The sequence below is a fragment of the Chiloscyllium plagiosum genome, chromosome 21 (assembly GCF_004010195.1).
Source record: "Chiloscyllium plagiosum isolate BGI_BamShark_2017 chromosome 21, ASM401019v2, whole genome shotgun sequence".
NCBI lineage: Eukaryota > Metazoa > Chordata > Chondrichthyes > Orectolobiformes > Hemiscylliidae > Chiloscyllium > Chiloscyllium plagiosum.
This window is the reverse complement of record NC_057730.1, coordinates 29,064,693-29,082,871: the sequence shown is the minus strand read 5'-3', so window position 1 is coordinate 29,082,871 and position 18,179 is coordinate 29,064,693. Positions and strand designations below refer to the sequence as shown.

General features: G+C 37.7%; 1 protein-coding gene across 3 annotated transcripts in view; it reads right to left on the bottom strand.

Annotated features, from left to right (window-relative positions):
* Positions 1 to 5,327: 5,327 nt before the first annotated feature.
* gid4 (GID complex subunit 4 homolog) overlaps positions 5,328 to 18,179 on the bottom strand; it is a 51,623-nt gene continuing 38,771 nt past the window's right edge. Inside the window, exons 5-7 of one of the 3 annotated variants that reach the window (XR_006314784.1) lie at positions 17,997 to 18,075; positions 15,829 to 15,964; positions 13,010 to 13,124 (exon numbers count right to left, since the gene is read on the bottom strand). Coding sequence is in view for 2 of the 3 variants with exons in the window: in XM_043711619.1 (XP_043567554.1) it covers positions 7,581 to 7,644; positions 12,994 to 13,124 (195 nt within the window). In the remaining variant the exon portion in view is untranslated. Of the gene's footprint in view, positions 7,645 to 12,993; positions 13,125 to 15,828; positions 15,965 to 17,996; positions 18,076 to 18,179 lie in introns of those variants that run through there. The other 2 variants (XM_043711619.1, XM_043711620.1) reach the window with 2 other exon arrangements.

The following is an 18,179-nucleotide window of genomic DNA, read 5'->3' as shown; positions in this document are numbered from 1 at the left end:
TCATCCCATCCTTTGCTTACCATTATCTGCTCCCTCCATCTGCGCTGCCCCTCACAGCATCTTATCACTAAGCCCTTTTAATTGGGGTTTGTTCCTGTGTCCCCATACAAGTGGGAAACCTACTGTTTATACAGGCCTCTCTTCACAGCATTTTATCTAGTGCCTGTATTTCTACCATTGTTTTGTAATCACGTCTCATGCTAACATACCATTTTGTAATGGATTATATATTTCCTCATTCTTGCTAAGTCAGCTCTCGGCCGAAATAATCCCAAACTAATGTGAATTCATTTACTCTGTGTCAGAACTTATAATTGCAGAAATAACATTAATTCGCCTATATCCCACAATTGGACAGGCATATGGACGTACATGGAATAGTAAGGTGGGATGGGCTTCAGATTAGTATAACAGGGCGGCGCAACATCGAGGGCCAAAGGGCCTGTACTGCGCTGTAATGTTCTATGATGTTGGTTTTGTTCGAATAGAGAAAAAAAATTCAAAATTTATGTTCATTTACAAATCATCACATGCTCCAAACTGCTTACAAGTTTGCCAAACATTTTTCCATTTTGACAAACAACATTTTTGCCACTTTTCCATTGCCTAGTTTCATCACGTGGTCTTTGCAGTTTTCTAAGTAGCGTTAAACTAATATGGTTTTGAATTCTAGAAATTAGCTCCTCTGCATTATTGTGTAAACTCCATTGCTTCTTTACAATTAGTGTACCTGCATCTCCAGATACTTCTGCTGCTTAAGCTTATCAAAGCAAAATATCCTTACTTACAAAAAAAACACTTCACACTTTATCATTTAATATGCCAATGATGCTTTTTGCTCACTGAGTGAAGTTACCTCTTCCTGTTTATCGTGTGTTGTGCTATTGCTCGGAAGTCCTTTCCCACCACTGTGGATATTTTCTAATCAACATATGTTGGGACGTGAATCCAAGTTTCTTGGTCCAGAGGTAGAGACACTGCAACTGCACGACAAGAACCTATTGCCCCACCATTATATACCTGGGGTCAGTTAGCGCAATTGGCTGGGGGCAGAGTGATTCCAATGGTATGGATTCAATTATCACACCAGTTGAAGTCACCATGGCCACGCCTTCTCTGCCGCTCCCCACGTCTGATGTAGTGATCCTCAGGTTAAACTACCATAAGTCATCTCTCTCATTAAAGAACAGCACTATGATCCTTTGTCTATGGTGACTTTACCTGGTATTGAAAGGTGACATATTACAATCAAACAGACTTGACTCCTCAAGCAAGGAGAGACGATTGTCTCGTGGTATTATTACTGCATTTTTAACCCAGAGATTCAGATAATGTCTTGGGGACCTGGGTTTGAATCCTGCCACAATGAGTGGTGAAATTCAAATTCAATAAACATCTGGAAATAAAATGCCTAATGATGACTATGGATCTATGGTCAGAAAAATCCACTGGTGCACCAATACCCTTTTGGGAAGATAAATATCAACCTTTCCTGGTCTGGCCTAAATAGGACTCCAGACCTACAGCAATTTAGTTAATTCTTAACTTCCCTCTGGGCAATAAGTGCTAGCACCTGGCCAGTGACACCCTCAACCCATGAATAAATAAACTATTATCGTATCATAGAGATGTACAGCATAGAAACAGACCCTTCGGTCCAACTCGTCCATGTAAACCAGATATCTCAAACCAATCTAGTCTGATCTGCCAGTACTCAGTCCATATCCCTCCAAACCCTTCCTATTCATATACCCATCCAAATGCCTTTTAAACGTTGCAATTGTACCAGCCTCCACCACTTCCTCTGGCAGCTCATTCCATACACATATCACCTTCTGTGTGATAAAGTTGCCCCTTTGGTCTCTTTTATATCTTTCCCCTCTCACCCTAAGCCTATGCCCTCTAGTTCTGGACTCCACCCCCCCCCAGGAAAGAGACTTTGTCTATTTATCCTATCCGTGCCCGTCATGATTTTATAGACCTCTGTAAAGGTCACTCCTCAGCCTCAGGGACTCCAGAGAAAACAGCCCCAGCCTAATCAACCTCTCTCTGTAGATCAAATCCTCCAACCTTGGCAATGTCCTTGTAAATCTTTTCTGAACCCTTTCAAATTTCACAATATACTTCCGATAGGAAGACGACCAGAATTGCACGCAATATTCCAAAAGTAGCCTAAACAATGTCCTGTACAGCCACAACATGATCTCCCAACCCCTGTACTCTATAATGTGACCAATAAAGGAGAGCATACCAAACGCCTTCTTCACTATCCTATCTACCTGCGACTCCACTTTCAAGGAGCTATGAACCTGCACTCCAAGATCTCTTTGTTCAGCAACACTCCATAGGACCTTACCATTAAGTGTATAAGTCCTGCTAAAATTTGCTTTCCGAAAATGCAGCACCTCGCATTTATTTAAATTAATCTCCACCTGTCATTTCTCAGCCCATTGGCCCATCTGATCAAGATCCCGTTGTAACTGTAGGTAATCTTCTTCGCTGTCCACTACACCTCCAATTTTGGTGTCATCTGCAAACTTACTAACTATACCTCTTATGCTCATATCCAAATCATTTATATAAATAACAAAAAGTAGTGGACCCAGCACTGATCCTTGAGGCACTACTGATTTGTCTAAAGTTCAAACAGTGGAATGTGCTTTCCAAAAATAAAATTAGCTGTGTTATATCACAGACTTCATTTTAAATGACAAACTGAGCACTTCTTCCTCCTTCTTTTAATCTCAATGTTCCTGTAGATAAATTAGTGAGTCTTGAGAAGATTTGTACCTCAGATTGAGGTTCTGGATTAAGGCTTGCTCCCTGAGCTAGAAGGTTCACTTTTAGACGTTTCGTCACCGTACGAGGTAATATCTTCAGATGAAGAATTGCTGATGATTTCTGCTTTCTATTTATACATTTGGGTTGGTGATGTCATTTCTGTTTTCCTTCTCAGGGGGTGGTAAATCAGGTCCAAGTCAATGTGTTTGTTGACTGACTTCCAGTTGGAATGCCACGCTTCTAGGAATTCTTGTGCGTCTCTCTCTGTTTGGCTTGTCCTACAATGAATGTGTTGTCCCAGTTGAACTGGTATCCTTCCTCATCTATATGTAAGGACTTAATTGAGAGGGGCTAGCTTTCTGCCCGTTTGTTCATTGTGACAAACACTACATTGGACAGTGTGCCGGTTTCTCAGTAACAAACCTAAGCCAGCAGACCAAACATGTCCAGAAACTCTAACCACTCTCCCCTACATCAAAGACATCTCTGAAATGACTGCCACACTACTCAGACACCTTGGCATCATGGTAGCACTCAAACCTACCAATACACTAAAACAGCAGCTAATGAACTTGAAAGACCTTATACAGACAACAAGCAAAACTAATATCGTTTACAAAATACCATGCAAGAACTGTGACAAACACGACATTGGACAAGCAGGCAGAAACTAGCCATCAGGATACATGAACACCAATTAGACCCCATCTATCAACCCCTGAGAAAACTAATTGGAAATGACATCACCAGCCCAAAGAAACCCAAACATATAAATAGAAAACAGGAAACGAAATGTCTGGAAATGAACCTTTCAGCTCAGCGAGCAAACACACCCAGATGGATGTGTTATCCCAGTTGAAGTGGTGTCCTTCCTCATCTGTATGTGAGGGTTCTTAGCAGAGACAGTAATGCACAGACTCTAACAAATAGCTCTGCCAACCATCCAGCCCAAACTTTGGGTCTGCTACATGGATGACACCTTTGTCATTGCTAAACGAAACAAATGAGAGGAAACATTCACGACCATCAATAATACCCTTGCTGGCATAAAATTCACTAAAGAGGAGGAAAGCAAAAGCAAACTGCCATTTCTTTTGCTTTCACAGTAGAGCAAACAGCCAATGGTGAACTTCAAACCAGCATCTGCAGGCAAACAACACATACGGACCAAATAGTGAACTACAGAAGCAATCACCCCAACATTCACAAACTAAGCTGCTTCAAAACATTATTCCAACGAGCCACTACACACTGCAGCACAGAGGAACTATGTAGAGCAGAGGAAAATCACCTATACAGTGTATTCAATAAGAACGGGTAGCCAATGAACACAGTCTGCCAATTTCTCAGCAACAAACCCAAACAAGCAGACAAACTATGTCCAGAAACTGTAGCCACTTACCCCTACTTCAAAGACATCTTGAAAATGACTGCCACACTACTCAGACACCTTGCATCATGGTAGCCCACAAACCCACCAACACACTAAAACAGCAGCTAATTAACTTGAAAGACCCTATACAGAAACAAGCAAAAATAATGTCATTTACAAAATACCATGCAAGGACTGTAACAAACACTATATTGGACAAACAGGCAGAAAAACTAGCCACCAGGATACATGAACATCAACTAGCCACAAAACGACATGACCCTCTCTCACTCGTGTCCTTACATACAGATAAAGGAGGACACCATTTTGACTGGGATAACACATCCATCTTAGGACAAGCCAAACAGAGACATGCACGAGAATTCCTAGAAGCATAGAGTTCCAGTTGGAATGCTATCAATACATCTAGTTCGACCCCATCTACCACTCCCTGAGTAAAAGGAACAGAAAATGACATCACCACAAGAAATAACATCACCAGCCCAAAGAAACCCAAACATATAAATAAAAAGCACAGGAATTATGTACAGTGCTTCGCCTGAGGCCCACTGAAGATGTTACCTAATAGGATGACAAAATGTCTGGAAATGAACCTTCCAGCTCAGCGAGCAAACCTACATCCAGAACCTCAACCTGAGCTACAAATCTTCAAAACTTGATTTAACATCCAACCTAGGACGGGCCAAACTGAGACATGCGCAAAATTTAGGAGACGCAGGCATGCCAACAGGGACTCTATCAACAAACATTACATTGGACCCAATTTACCAACCCCTGAGAAAAAGAACAGAAAATGACATCACCGCAGGAAATGACATCAGCAACCCAAACATATAATAGAAAGCAGGAATCATCAGCAATGCTTCATTCAGAGGCTCACTGAAGATACCATCTAGTATGGTGACTAAACATCTAAAAATGAACCTTCCAGTTCAGTGAGCAAACCTACATCCAGAACTTTTAGATAAACCTATAAGATTGTCCGGCTGGATAGAAGACAGTTAACCGTATCATTAATTAAAATTAATGGTTTCGTATTTTGCCAAAGTTAATGTGCTAATACTGTAAACATTCCAATTTAATTCCCTGGAATGCATTCAAGTAATATTCAATTCCTATTACAAGAGCGGAAAAGAATTCAAACTCCATAAAGTCTTTCACAAGGAACTTTATTGCATGTGGTACCCTCACTTATTTCACCACAGACCTGAAACTTAAAGCTCCTGATGTCTCATGAACAATGCAATGTAATAAAACATTCATTTCCATGTTCTGATTTATACAATAAAATCAACTCATTTTCAAAACTAGTTCATTGCTCTCTTTCAAGTGTCATTAGGTCAAACTCAGTTGTTTCACCCTAGTCATCCATCCATCCTGCCTCCCATTTACACAACTCTTCATATATGTTTTAAATTAAAAAATGGACTTTCAGCTTACTTAGTGGAATTCCAAATAAATGTACAATTCAGAAGAAAAGGAATTCTTGACCTGTGTGAAATTAGAAGTTCCTATTTTCCAAAAACGGTTGCAATAGGATAAAGCAAACACCACCCTCACTTTTCGATGTAGGTTCCAGTATTAGAGTCTGTTCAGATGTTTTCTTTTTAAAGGAGAGATTTCAATTAAAAGAATGCAAACCTAATCAATGCAAAATCTTGATCCCAGGGTGAAATTCCATCTCATTCACTCTCAATTCATTCAGGACACACACATACACTGCCATATAGGCACACACACTAAAGTAGACATACTCCTGATTCAGGTATAGCATCCTTCTTGGCAAATCAGTAAAGCATTTATCAGGATTTAGTTATTTTTATAGAAGTCACAATGGACAAAAAAGCCGGTGCAATAAATTTGTACAAGTGGTGATATTACATTCCTTTGTACATCATTGGTTTACAATGGTTGTAAAATAATTTTTCTTTGATTTTACATGAAGAGGAAATGACATCCCCTCCCTTGGATGTTGAAATGTCCTGAAGTTGCATGATAATTTCACTTTTATTGAAATCCTTCCCATTTCATTCAATGTTAGATTTAATTTGAATACTCAGTGCCATAACTAGAATTTCACTAAGTGTTATGGTTAGTCCAGGAAATTTTCATTTTTCACTCTGTAGGCATTAACATCCTGCATATCTAGTCATAACTAGAAGAAAAATTGTTTTTGCACCAATTTAATTTAAACATCTATATTTTAAAAATTATATTAAATAGGTTGTCCAATTTGGAAACCTCTTTTCCTCTCCCCCACCCAATATTTAAGTGCAACATCCATCATCAACTGGATAGTCAGACCCAAAGCTAGATCTAAGGTGAATTTTTTTCTGTTCATCTTTTGTGCATACGTAACCTGAAAACCCAATGCTTTGCACATGCTCTGCACAAAGGCTTTCCTGGGATGGGGCAAGATGGGCTTCAACCTTAAAATGAGAAATATTCTGTGCATGAAATTTCCCACTATTGTAAGGTTAAGTTCAATGTTTCTATAAATCTGACGGAATTACATCAGGAAAGGCACACAGTTTCCTTCTGTGAAAAGTTGGGTTAGCACCAACAATGGAACACCCTCTCCTGCCACATGCACAAAAAAGTACAACTTAAACTCCACGTGAAGTACGCATTAGCAGGAATTTACAAACCTGCAGCCTGGCAACTACTTTCCAAGGGTTTGGTTTAAACCTCAGTTTCCCAATTAGGTCACAGGCCTAAATAACATATTGCCAGGTATCCAATATCTATCACTTCAGAAATTCCCTATACAACTTCAGTCTTACAGAATTCAGTTATTTGTTTAGAGTATTTAACTTCTCTCCTCCAATACTGTTTTGTGGTATCTAAAACATCTGCTGCTGTTAGGATAAGGCCACTTCTGTTCTCCCATAAAAACCTCGCACAGAACATGTGCAACAGCACCAGTAGAGTAGATTAAAAAGACCATCTAAAGAATCCAAGCTTGATTAGCAATGTATAAAAATAGCAACAGCAAAAAGGGGAAACAAAACAAAAACAAAACAAAACAATAGCACACAGCTCTTGTGCTATCGGTACATTAGTTCTTGTACAACAAAGTTAGAACTACGAAAAGAATTTAAATCTGACACCAAAATTAAAAATCAGTAAGTGCAGTTTAAATTAGCATTAAAAATGAGATTAAAATGAGTTCTTTTTTCCCCCCCTCGGTGAAAACAAGCTCCAACAGTCATGCACTTGGATTAGATTATTGATGCTCGAGCTCCTCATTGTGTTGTGGTCAGTCTGTCAGCAGCAGAGAAAACAGTAATTGTTCTCATTGTTACAGAACACTTTTGTTTCTCTTACGTTCTTCCCCCTAAACAGTTTCACCATCTGCTTATGCCCCCTCTCCCCAACTGTCTGAGGAGGGTTGTATTGATGAATATCACCGGAACTCATAGATGGGGGTGCTGTGTTCAGGGACATGTGTCAGGTTTAAAGACTGGTACCTGTTGGATAGAACAAAATACTTAAATTAAGACTTCAAGGTTCAATCTTATACTTGTATAATAAAACAAACAAGCCAACCAATAACTGGTATGCATGACTAAGAGCTTTCTATTCTGTGACTTAAACACCATGTATGTAACTGCATTAAGAGAACATTAAGCTCATGAGTGGGGTCCTTCGCCCTCTGTGCAGTTTAATTGTGCAGTCTCAGTGCTTACATTTGAGCAAAGTCCCTGAGATTGTCAATGCGCAGTCAAATCTCAATCTTCACATGGAACAGGTTAAGGAAAAATCGAACTCTTGACCAATGTAACTTTTCTTTAAAAACTCAATTTTAAAGTCAGTGTCCCAAACCTTTTAACACTATTATTAAATGTTTCAAATAATAATGTCTTAGTATACTAGAGATTGTCAAAATAAAATTTTAAACCGAGGAGTAGTAAGTTAGAGAATGTAGTATTCTAAATATAGCAACAATATATAAAGAATGTATTAGATATGCAGGGATTAATTTTTTTTAAGACTACATGGTACAACTGCACTGTATTCTGGAGTGCTGTGCGATTCAGCTCTGACAAATTATCATTAACCTTTTTGCAAACAAAACCAAAGTCATTTCAATAAGAAACAGTTGGGGATGAAGTAGGAAATTACAGGCATACCACACTAACTTCATTTATGGAGAAGTTACCAGAACCAGTTTTGAACAAGTGAGTAAGCATTTGAACAAATGAGTTGAACAGAAAATCAACACATCCGTGACAAGTAACCTATATCTAACAAACTTTAGAAGTATTGTAGATGCTGGAAATCTGAAATTCAAATGGAAAATGTGGGACAACTCAGCAAGTATGGCAGCATCATTGGAATTAAATAAGTTGCTTAGTGGACTCCGTTCAGTCTGTAAGTCTGACCCCTAGAGTTTCTGGTCTAGGCATGGTACTGGAAGAATATCAACTTTGTTTAAAGAGTGAGGAAGAGAACAAGTAATTACAGCCCATTTTAATTCTTTGTTTTCATGATCCCACTTCTGGCTTTTCCACTTTTGTCTCAACAACTGCTCCATCAAAACTGAACTCGAACTTGAAGAACTGCACCACATCTTTCAACCAAGCAATTTGCAGCCTTCTAGATGAAAGACTGTGTTCAACAACTTCACATCATAACCACTGTCTTTTGGATGAAAATCAAGATACACAATACTGAACTCAGGGCACCCACTGAAAACAGCCTTTCAGACAAAATACACACAATAACTATAATCCTTTGCTCCCAATTGGATCCAGTCACATTTCCTTGAACCTTTTGGACTTTTGTTATGAGTCTAAGTGGGACCTTGTCAAAAGTTTTGCTAAAATCGATGTAGACCACATCAAAATGTGTTATGCACATTTATTATCCTCATTGCCTCCTTACAATTAAAAATGGGTCAGACAAACTTCTATTAAGAAATTAACACTGATTATTTGATTGATCAGTTTTTTTCCCCAAATGATTAATACTGCCCTTCAGAACATTTTATTTTCCCCACTACCAAGATTAGGTTGACTGGGCTGTAATTACTTGTTCTCTTCCTCACTCTTTAAACAAAGTTGATATTCTTCCAGTACCATGCCTATGGCCAGAAAGGATTGTAAAATAATGGTTAACATCATCGCTTTTTCTTCTTTAAATGACCCAGGATATGCATCAGCCTAATCTGGCAATTTGTCTACTTTCAAAAATGATAAAAACCTTTAAATGATACCTCTTTCTTACTATTTTTTATTCCATTCAATATTTCATACAACTAAAACATCTTTTTTGAAGAGGCGTAAAATACGAATTAAGAAACATCTACTGCTCCTCTTTGGAGTCGTGAGAGTTTCTCTCTTTAGCTATTCTCTCGCTTTTTAGATGCTTAAAAAGATTTTGTTTTCTTTGATCTTATTTGCCAGTATTTTCATGCCCTCCCTTTGCTTTTCAAATTTCCTTTTCAATTTTACTCCTCTACTTTCTATATTCCAAAATTTTAAACTCTCAACATTAGATATAGTTTCCCCAGTACACTCTTTGACAAAGAGGCTGTTGACTTCAAAGTTACCTTTTTCTTTTAAGGGAACATATTTCCTTTGAATCCTCCCACTTCTCCTCATTGAATCCCCTCATTACTGAGGATGATTCACCTTCAAGTACCCGTTTCCAGTCTACTTTTGCAAAATCACTTCAGTTTAGTAAAATATACCTTCCCCAACCTATTCCTGATCTTTGTCTTTTTAAATGTGTCGACAGCTAAGATCACTGCTAATAAAATGCTGCACCAACAATACCCCTTCCATTTACTTTCTAGCTTTTTTCTTTATGTCTTAGTAAATAACTTCTCTTGTTGGACTTGATACAACAGACTAAATGAATTCTAATTCATTAAAAATTCTGAGCTCCATTATGCTACTTCTATCTCATTAATATTAGGGTAATTGAAATCCTGCATCAATGCCACATTGTTTTGCATTTCAGAAATCTTCCACTGTCTTTGGAATTAAATCTCTATGATTGCTTGGAAGGTCTAAAGTGCCACTATAGATTGAAGAATATGAAAAGAGAGAATGTCAATCTGTATAGCTTCATTTACTGATCCTTCTCATAGATCCAGAAGTCACATAACACCAGGTTACAGTCTAACAGATTTATTTGAAACCACAAGCTTCCTTAGGTGAAGTGATGAAGGAACAGTGTTCCAAAAGCTTGTAATTTTAAAAAAATCTGTTGGACTATATCCCGGTATCACAGGACTTCAGACTTTGTCCGCCCTGGTCTAACACTAGCATGTCCACATTATTGTTCCTTTTCTCACATATTATCTGTCTTCATAGCTGTAATTCTTTCCTTAGCCAGTACTTCACTCCTCCACTTAATGCCTACTTCTAACTTATTTGCAAACTGCAGAATCAATGGTTTCCCATTCGTGCCATTTTTAAATGATGTTTCAGTAATAACCATTAAATATTTTCAAGTTTCTACCCATGCCCTTCATTTATCTGCCTCATTCACTTTCTTTGTGGTTACTTCTCCAGCCCTCACTTCCTCTACCTTCATGTTTACTAGTTTTGTGTTCAATTTCTAGATTTGCTTCTCTTCTTTCCAAATCTACAATCAGGTTTCCATCTCTATGCCAAGTTAGGTTAAACCCTGCCCAATAGCATTACCAAATTATCCAACTGACTAATATGCTGGTATGCCTTGATTTATCTAGCTTTTATAGGTCCCACCTCAAAAGACCAAAACAAAATCCCACAAATCTTTTCTTCCCCACTTTCTCTGCATATATTCCTCTTCCGGACTCTCCTGCACCTGCCACCAGGAGTTGTCCAGGGGTTACAAACTACTAACGAATAGATTTTAGAGCAATTGAAATATACCCGCAGTACCTCATCCTACTCATGTTATCTGTATGACACTGACTGCAACATCTGACCGATTTATCAAACGTTTGCCAAATACAAAGATATCCATGATACTGTACCAGGATGGAATATAAATGGCTTGGAAATTGATTAGGATGTAGAAAGTGTTCTAATTGGAGGAATATGTCAAATTGTGTAATTTAGGGAACAAATGTAAAATACTGTGGATGCTAGAAATCAGAAACAAACAGAAAACACTTGAGAAACTAAGCATGTCTAGCAGCACTTTGGAGAAACAGAATTAACTTGAGTCCAATACGTCCTTTCTTCAGAATAGGTGTTGAGAAATGATTTTTTATATACTTCTGACAAATACAGAGGCCACTGCCAAAATAAAGGGGACGTTAGCGGTGGTAAAAAAATTGAAATGGGTGTAAATTAAGACATGAAGGATGAAGAATTGGTCCTATTAAGTATAAACAAGACACAAACAAAGCTATGGAGGATATGAAGATTCTAAGAAAGACTGAACAGACATAATGTAGTTATTTCTGAAGTGATTGAAATCAATGCTGAGACTTTGAGGCTGTAAAATGCCTTAATGGAAAATGAGGTGGTGTTGTTCCTCAAGCTTGCATTGTGCTTCGTTGGAACTTCACAACAGACCCAAGACAGGAATTTTAGCAAGAGAAAATGTTTTATTGAAACAGCAAGCAATTAGGTGGTCAGGGTCATTCCTATGGACAGAGTGGAAGTGTCCTGCAAAGTAGTCATGTACAGGTAGTCTGTGTTTAGTCTTGACAATGTAAAAGAGATTACATTGTGAGCAAATGCAGAAGATGAGATTCAGGAAAGCACAAGTGAAACACTGATTCAGCCAAAAGGCATGTTTGGGGCCTTGGACAGGTGGTGGTGAATAGAAGAGTGTGACATCATCTTTGATTGCATGGGAAGGTGTCACAGAGGAGTGATGCATTAGGAGTGATAGAGGAGTAGACAAAGGTAGAGGGAATATTCCTCACAGAATGCTGACAGTGGAGGGATGATGTGTGGGTGGCAGCATCTTGCAGGAGATGGTGGAAATGGTGAAGGATGATCCTTTGAATACTTGTCTCCAAGTGCACGAATTATACAAAGTTTAAGAGAATGCTAGCTGGCAGTTACAGGAAAATACAGAAAGGTGAAAAGAATAAGCTGGATGGAAGAAATTGGATAGCTCTTCCAAACTGCTGACACAGACACAATGGGCCGATTGACCTCCTTCTGAAATGTATCATTCTATAATTGCTGGATTTCAAATGTGGAGAAGAACAAGGACATCCATTTTGGATCCAAGACAAATGTAAGTATTTCTTTAAATGGTGATAAGTGCTGCTGAAGATCAAATCAATTTTGGGGATCCATGCACACAATTGTCTAAAATTGAAAAATGAAAAAATGAAAAACATCAAAGAAAGTTTAATGATATGTTGACCACTGTTCTTGGGAAGGTTGGAATAAAAGGTTTTAGAAATTTGAGAGTGATCTAATTGTAACCTAATCTGAAAACTAAAAAAGGGTTTGACAGCAGATGCAGAGAAATTTTTTCTTCTGGTGTTAATCCAAAATAAGGAATAATAAATAATTAATAATTAACGAGACATAATTGAATTCTGGAATTCACTTCCCAAAAATGGTACAGTCGAGGGGTTATTTAGAATTCTCTAAACAGAGATCATGGACTTCCATCAGGTAACGCCAGAGGACAGAAGAAAAAAAAACTGGCTAAATTACAATTTGAGATACAAATCAGCCATGTAAAATTTAATGCTGGAATAGACTCAAGTGGCTCATGGCCTCCTCCTTCCTGACATTCACACACGCAATGGGATATATTAGAATAACAATTTAATATATTGATTATTTTCATAATCCTGGGTGAAAGTGCCAATATTCATTCAAATTGAAATGTCTAGTTGCTCTCACCATTCTGAACTTCTGTGGTAATAGTAGCCTTCTATCGAAGCTGTGGATTTTTGGAAGCAAATATAATAGAAGCCTGCGAAGGAAGCACCACTGATGTCTTTGATTGTGTGATCAGGGACTAGAAACTGTTCCTGTTGATGGAGAAAGAAAAAGAAACTCTGTACAATTGAATCAATTTACAGAATAATCTGGCAAAATGCATTATAAACTAGACACTGTTTGATTTCCAAATGTATCAAACCCATTGAGAATTTCTCAAATATTGTACAAATACCAGGAATGAATGAATCAAAGCCAACTGCACTGGCCAATAAAAGGTTCATGTCTGTAAAAGAGGCAACGTACACTTTGTACATTTCATGCCAAACAAATGAGGAGACACTTGCATAGATTAGTGTAATTAAAATATTCTGAAAAGCAATATGCTTCTTACATAGGTATACTGTGAGGGAAAGCAACTTGCATATAGTACCTAAATACAAATCGACAAGTTTTAACTGTGGGGAAGTATTACAGTGAGTTTTCCTTATGAGAAGCTAAGTTACCAAAAAGAGAAATCAGAAATCCACAAAAGATCAAACAGTTTAGCTATGTACAAGTACAAGAGGACAATATGGTTGTTTACGGATGCAAAAACATTCTACAAGTTCCACTCAACGTAACAGGGAAATGAACCTGCCCAAAAATTGGAATCCTAGCTGTGCCACTTATATTAATCCACTCTGCTTAAGAATTTAATTTCCACCGAAATTACAGCATTTTAAAATTGAAATGAGAAAAAGGATACTTTTTGCTTAAAGCATCCTCCTGAGATGTCACTGAAAAACATTGTAAAATTTGGCTATCATTTATAAAATTGGAGGTAAAAGGAAAAACCAATGCTCTGGATATAAAAATTGAAGATAATAAAAAGGAGGAACAACCAACATATCTATAATATAGATATAGCACCTCAGCACATCCTCAGGATACCACACACCACTTTACAACCAATGGAATACTTTTTAAATGCAGTCTCACTTTTTCACGCTTAGACTAACATTTCACGTGTGGATCTATTGTGAAACATGAACATATTAGATATCAGCTTGGACTCGAGTCAAAACATTCTTGCTGCCTAGTTAAAATGCTCTTCGCTCATCTCTGAAATCAAAAACCTAAACATTTGAACTGTTATGTTACTTCTGTACTCGAGGAATGCTCCAAACTTAACATAATCAATCTCTTTCCTGTTTTGGGAACTGTGCTGTGCACAAATTAACCTGTAGGTGTTCCTACATTACGATAGAAATTACATTTTGAAAGTACTGGTCTGGCCCTGAAGCACTTTGGAATATCCTGAATTATAAAAATGCAACTCTATTTCACGATTTTCAATTGCTGTTATACCAGTTTGCAGCATTCTGTTATTGAAAATTTTAAAAAAATATTTGATTCATATCTTCGCTCTCTGAATTCTGTGCTGTAATGCTGGTAGTGGAGCCCCATTTTCTTCCTTCAACACCCCACCTCAAGCTTGTTACCTTATGACAAGTCATCTTCAAAATTTACTGCAAACTGAGCTTTTTGACCATGCTTTCAATTGATTTGTTTCATGCTTCGGCTCAAGTCTGACTCCAGTTGTGAAGCACTTGGCACTTTTCTCCAGTCTGCTCCTCTTAACTCAAAATTGATCGAATTAAAATTAGATAACGCAAAATTATTTTAGCATTAAAAACTGACTTATATGTTAGTTATGTTACTGAATTCAAATTATTGGATTTTTTTGAAAACACAAATTATCATATATTATAGAAATCAGGCATATCAAAGTTATTCCAATTTGGCATTTCAAGCCTCTTTTTCCTGAGAGCTTAACGATATCAATAGGTGTTGAGATTGAGACATTAGTACTTTTCAATGACAAAACCAGTCTTGAATCTATTAATCTAGTACTCATCTGTAAATAATTGCACAACCAGATTTTTTTTTTAAAGTTTAAAGGGAGTTAGTATTGCAATTTGTGAAAAGTTTTACTAAAAAGATATGTTGATGGATATGTAACAAACATAGACTTCACTTAATTATTCTGCTCAACTATTTTACAAGATCAGTATGATTGTAGTAGTTGTTAATGAAATGAAATTTTGGGCAAGAATCATCTATATTGCAAAATAATTCATTTCCAAATTAATCTGGAAAATATGTGAACCGGTTAAATCATTGCAGCAGCTTTGAGCATTAAATGAGCCCACCCAGACAGCATTACTTGAGCAGCTGGACAGGGAAAGATATCTTAAATGAATGATGTCCAAAGAGTCAACAAGAACGTGATAAACAAGAATAAAATCTGGGCCAAGCACAGGTATTCAGTTTATCAAGCCCATTTTGTTATGGACTTGCTCCTACTATCCTAGAATTTCCAACAGCACTGTGGGTATGCCTACCTACCACAGACTGCAGCAATTCAATGTGGTAGCTCACTCTCACCTTCAATGGCATATTGGGATGGGCAATAAATGCTAGTCCAGCCAGTGACACCCACATCTTGAGTGCGAATTGAAAAAGCTACTTTCTGTTAATCACCTATTTTGAAAGGGATGCAAGATTCTCTTTACAGCTCTTAAAACGAAAATAATCATGTTACAATCTATGACCAGAATCCTTTCCTCATGTGTTGATTTACATTTAAAAAGTTGTTAATTATCCTGATTCACATGTCCACTGTCTTGTGATTTTACAATATTTTTGGACAAATCAGGTAAATGAATAAAAGATACTTGTCTAGAATCCTGTCTGTCTGCATGACTTGCATTGATAAGGCAATAAGTACAGACTTGTAATTTATAGACTTACTGTGCTGGCAGCCTTTGTGCACGAAGGATACTTTGAGGTCCTGTGTTTCAGGGTCGCAATCATGGAGGGAAGCTGCTGTGCATCGGCAGGTAGAGGCAGGCATGGCATCCACGTCGTGGAGCGGTTGTAGACGGGACTAAAAAGAGGTGTTGAAATTTATTTGAGTTGGAGGATTTTCAAGGAGCAGTTGCAGAAGGATGAAGTCAAAACATTAATGAGTTCAACATCCTGGAAATCCTTTGCAATTTGAGGCAGTTTTTGTAGAAAATTTAGTCTGTTTATGTTGCGATGAAAAAAAGAAAACCACGGTTCCTGTGCACCAGTATTCCTTTACTTCTCAGTGCACGAGTGGTAATCATGGGATAAAAGTGCCCCAAAAGAGTGCGATTCTGGATGACTGTCCCTCCCCCCTAATGGAGAAGTGCCTTGCCTCTGGATGCCAGCTTGTTCCTTGCTTTCTTTCCACTTCCCTCCTTTTACCTCTCCCCACAAAACCAATATTAATTGTGGGACAAATGGAAATTTAGTTCCATAGGAATTTAGAGCAAATGTGATTTGTTGATGATTTATTTGTTTGGCCTCATCATAATGCAGTATCACATCCTGAAAACAAATCAGGACAGTGGCTGACATCAAATGTTGGAAGTTCTGACAAAAATTGATTGCCTGTTAGAATGTTACTTCTTTCATGAAGAAGTTGCTGTGCTGTTAAAGTAAAACACTCTCAAAGTCATACATGCCCTTGTCATTTACAACAAAAAATTAAGAGGAGCAAAGCTAGGACATTAATCCCTTAAGTTTGCTCCACAATTCACTAAAATCATGGCCCTTTTTTTTAAACCTCAGTTACATTGTCCACATTATCCTATATGCCTCAATTCTTTTAACATTAAAAAAGGAGTTGATTTCAGACTTGAATACATAATGATTGAGTATTTGCAGCTCTCTGATGCAGAAAGTTCCAAGGGGCTAGAATACTGAATGAAGACGTTTCTCATCTCATTCTTAAATGATTGATCCCATATTCCAATACTTCGTATTCCAAAATCCCCAGCTGGGACAAACATACTTTCAACAATTACGCTGTCAAATCTCTATTTTTTCCAGGTTTCAATGATGCGGTCTTTCACTCTGCTTAATTCAGAGGAATACAATCTAACCCAAACTTTCCTCGTACAATAGTCTCTCAATTCCAAGAATCAATCTTATGACATTATTATAGACCTTCCGAGGCTATTGTACTCTTTCTTAGGAGAAGGAAATCAAAACTGCAAAATGTAATTAGGTCTGGATCAATAAAGGCCCCATATAATTGTACAAGGACTTCTTTACTTTTATATTAAAAAGTTTCTTTGTATGAAAGAAACATACCATTTGCTTTCCTACATGTGTAGCTGCACGTTAACTTTGACTCACGACAAAGACGTCCACATCCTTTGAACACAAATTTCCTAGTCTCGTATCAATAAAAAATTCAGCTCATTTATTTCACCTTCCAAATTGTGAATTTCATAATTCTTCACTTTATAATCCACCTATCACAGTCATTCCAATTAATTTAAATTATCTAAGTGGTTTTGCAGCCGCTTTGCATTTTCCATACAGCCAATTTTTCCACAGGGAATCTGGTCAATTCATATGAACACAGCTAAGCTTGAGATTGAATACCACTTTCCTATCTTCTTCTTGGATTCTTGGATTCCCAGATACACCAAATACCTGTGTGATAACCTAGCTTTAAAAAACTAGCGAGTAACGGGGCATCAACCACCTTTTGGGACACTGAATTCCGGAGATGCGCAAACCTTTCAGTGAAGAAATTTCTCATCCTCTCAATTCTAAAATGATTGATCCCGTGTCTTTCTCATCCAGCACTTGAGAAGACAGGCCAGATTTTCTCAGTCTGTCATCATTGGGTAGTTCTTTCAGGACAAGGACAATCTTTGCCATACTGCCTCCAGTATAAGCACAATTTAAATTAAGATGATCAAAACAAAGCCTTCATTCTTGTACTTCAACCTCCTTCCATTAAAGGAGGCCTTTAATTGCTGATTTTACATGCTAAATTTGTGTTCCTTGCATATGCGCACCCAAGTGTCCCTGATGCCTCGTGCTTGAAAACAAATTTCTCTATTCCATTTTTATAATCAAAGCGAATATATTCATACCTCCCCACTCCACCTGCCATCTTGCTGCCCACTTAATCATTGCAGCGTCTGTGCCCTCTTGATAACTTCCTGAACTTTGCTGATGGTACAAAATTAGATACATTACAATCTACGTTAATGATTTCAACATACAAATACAAAGTAAATAGCTGAGACGCAGGAGTGATCCTTGCAACACTCCAC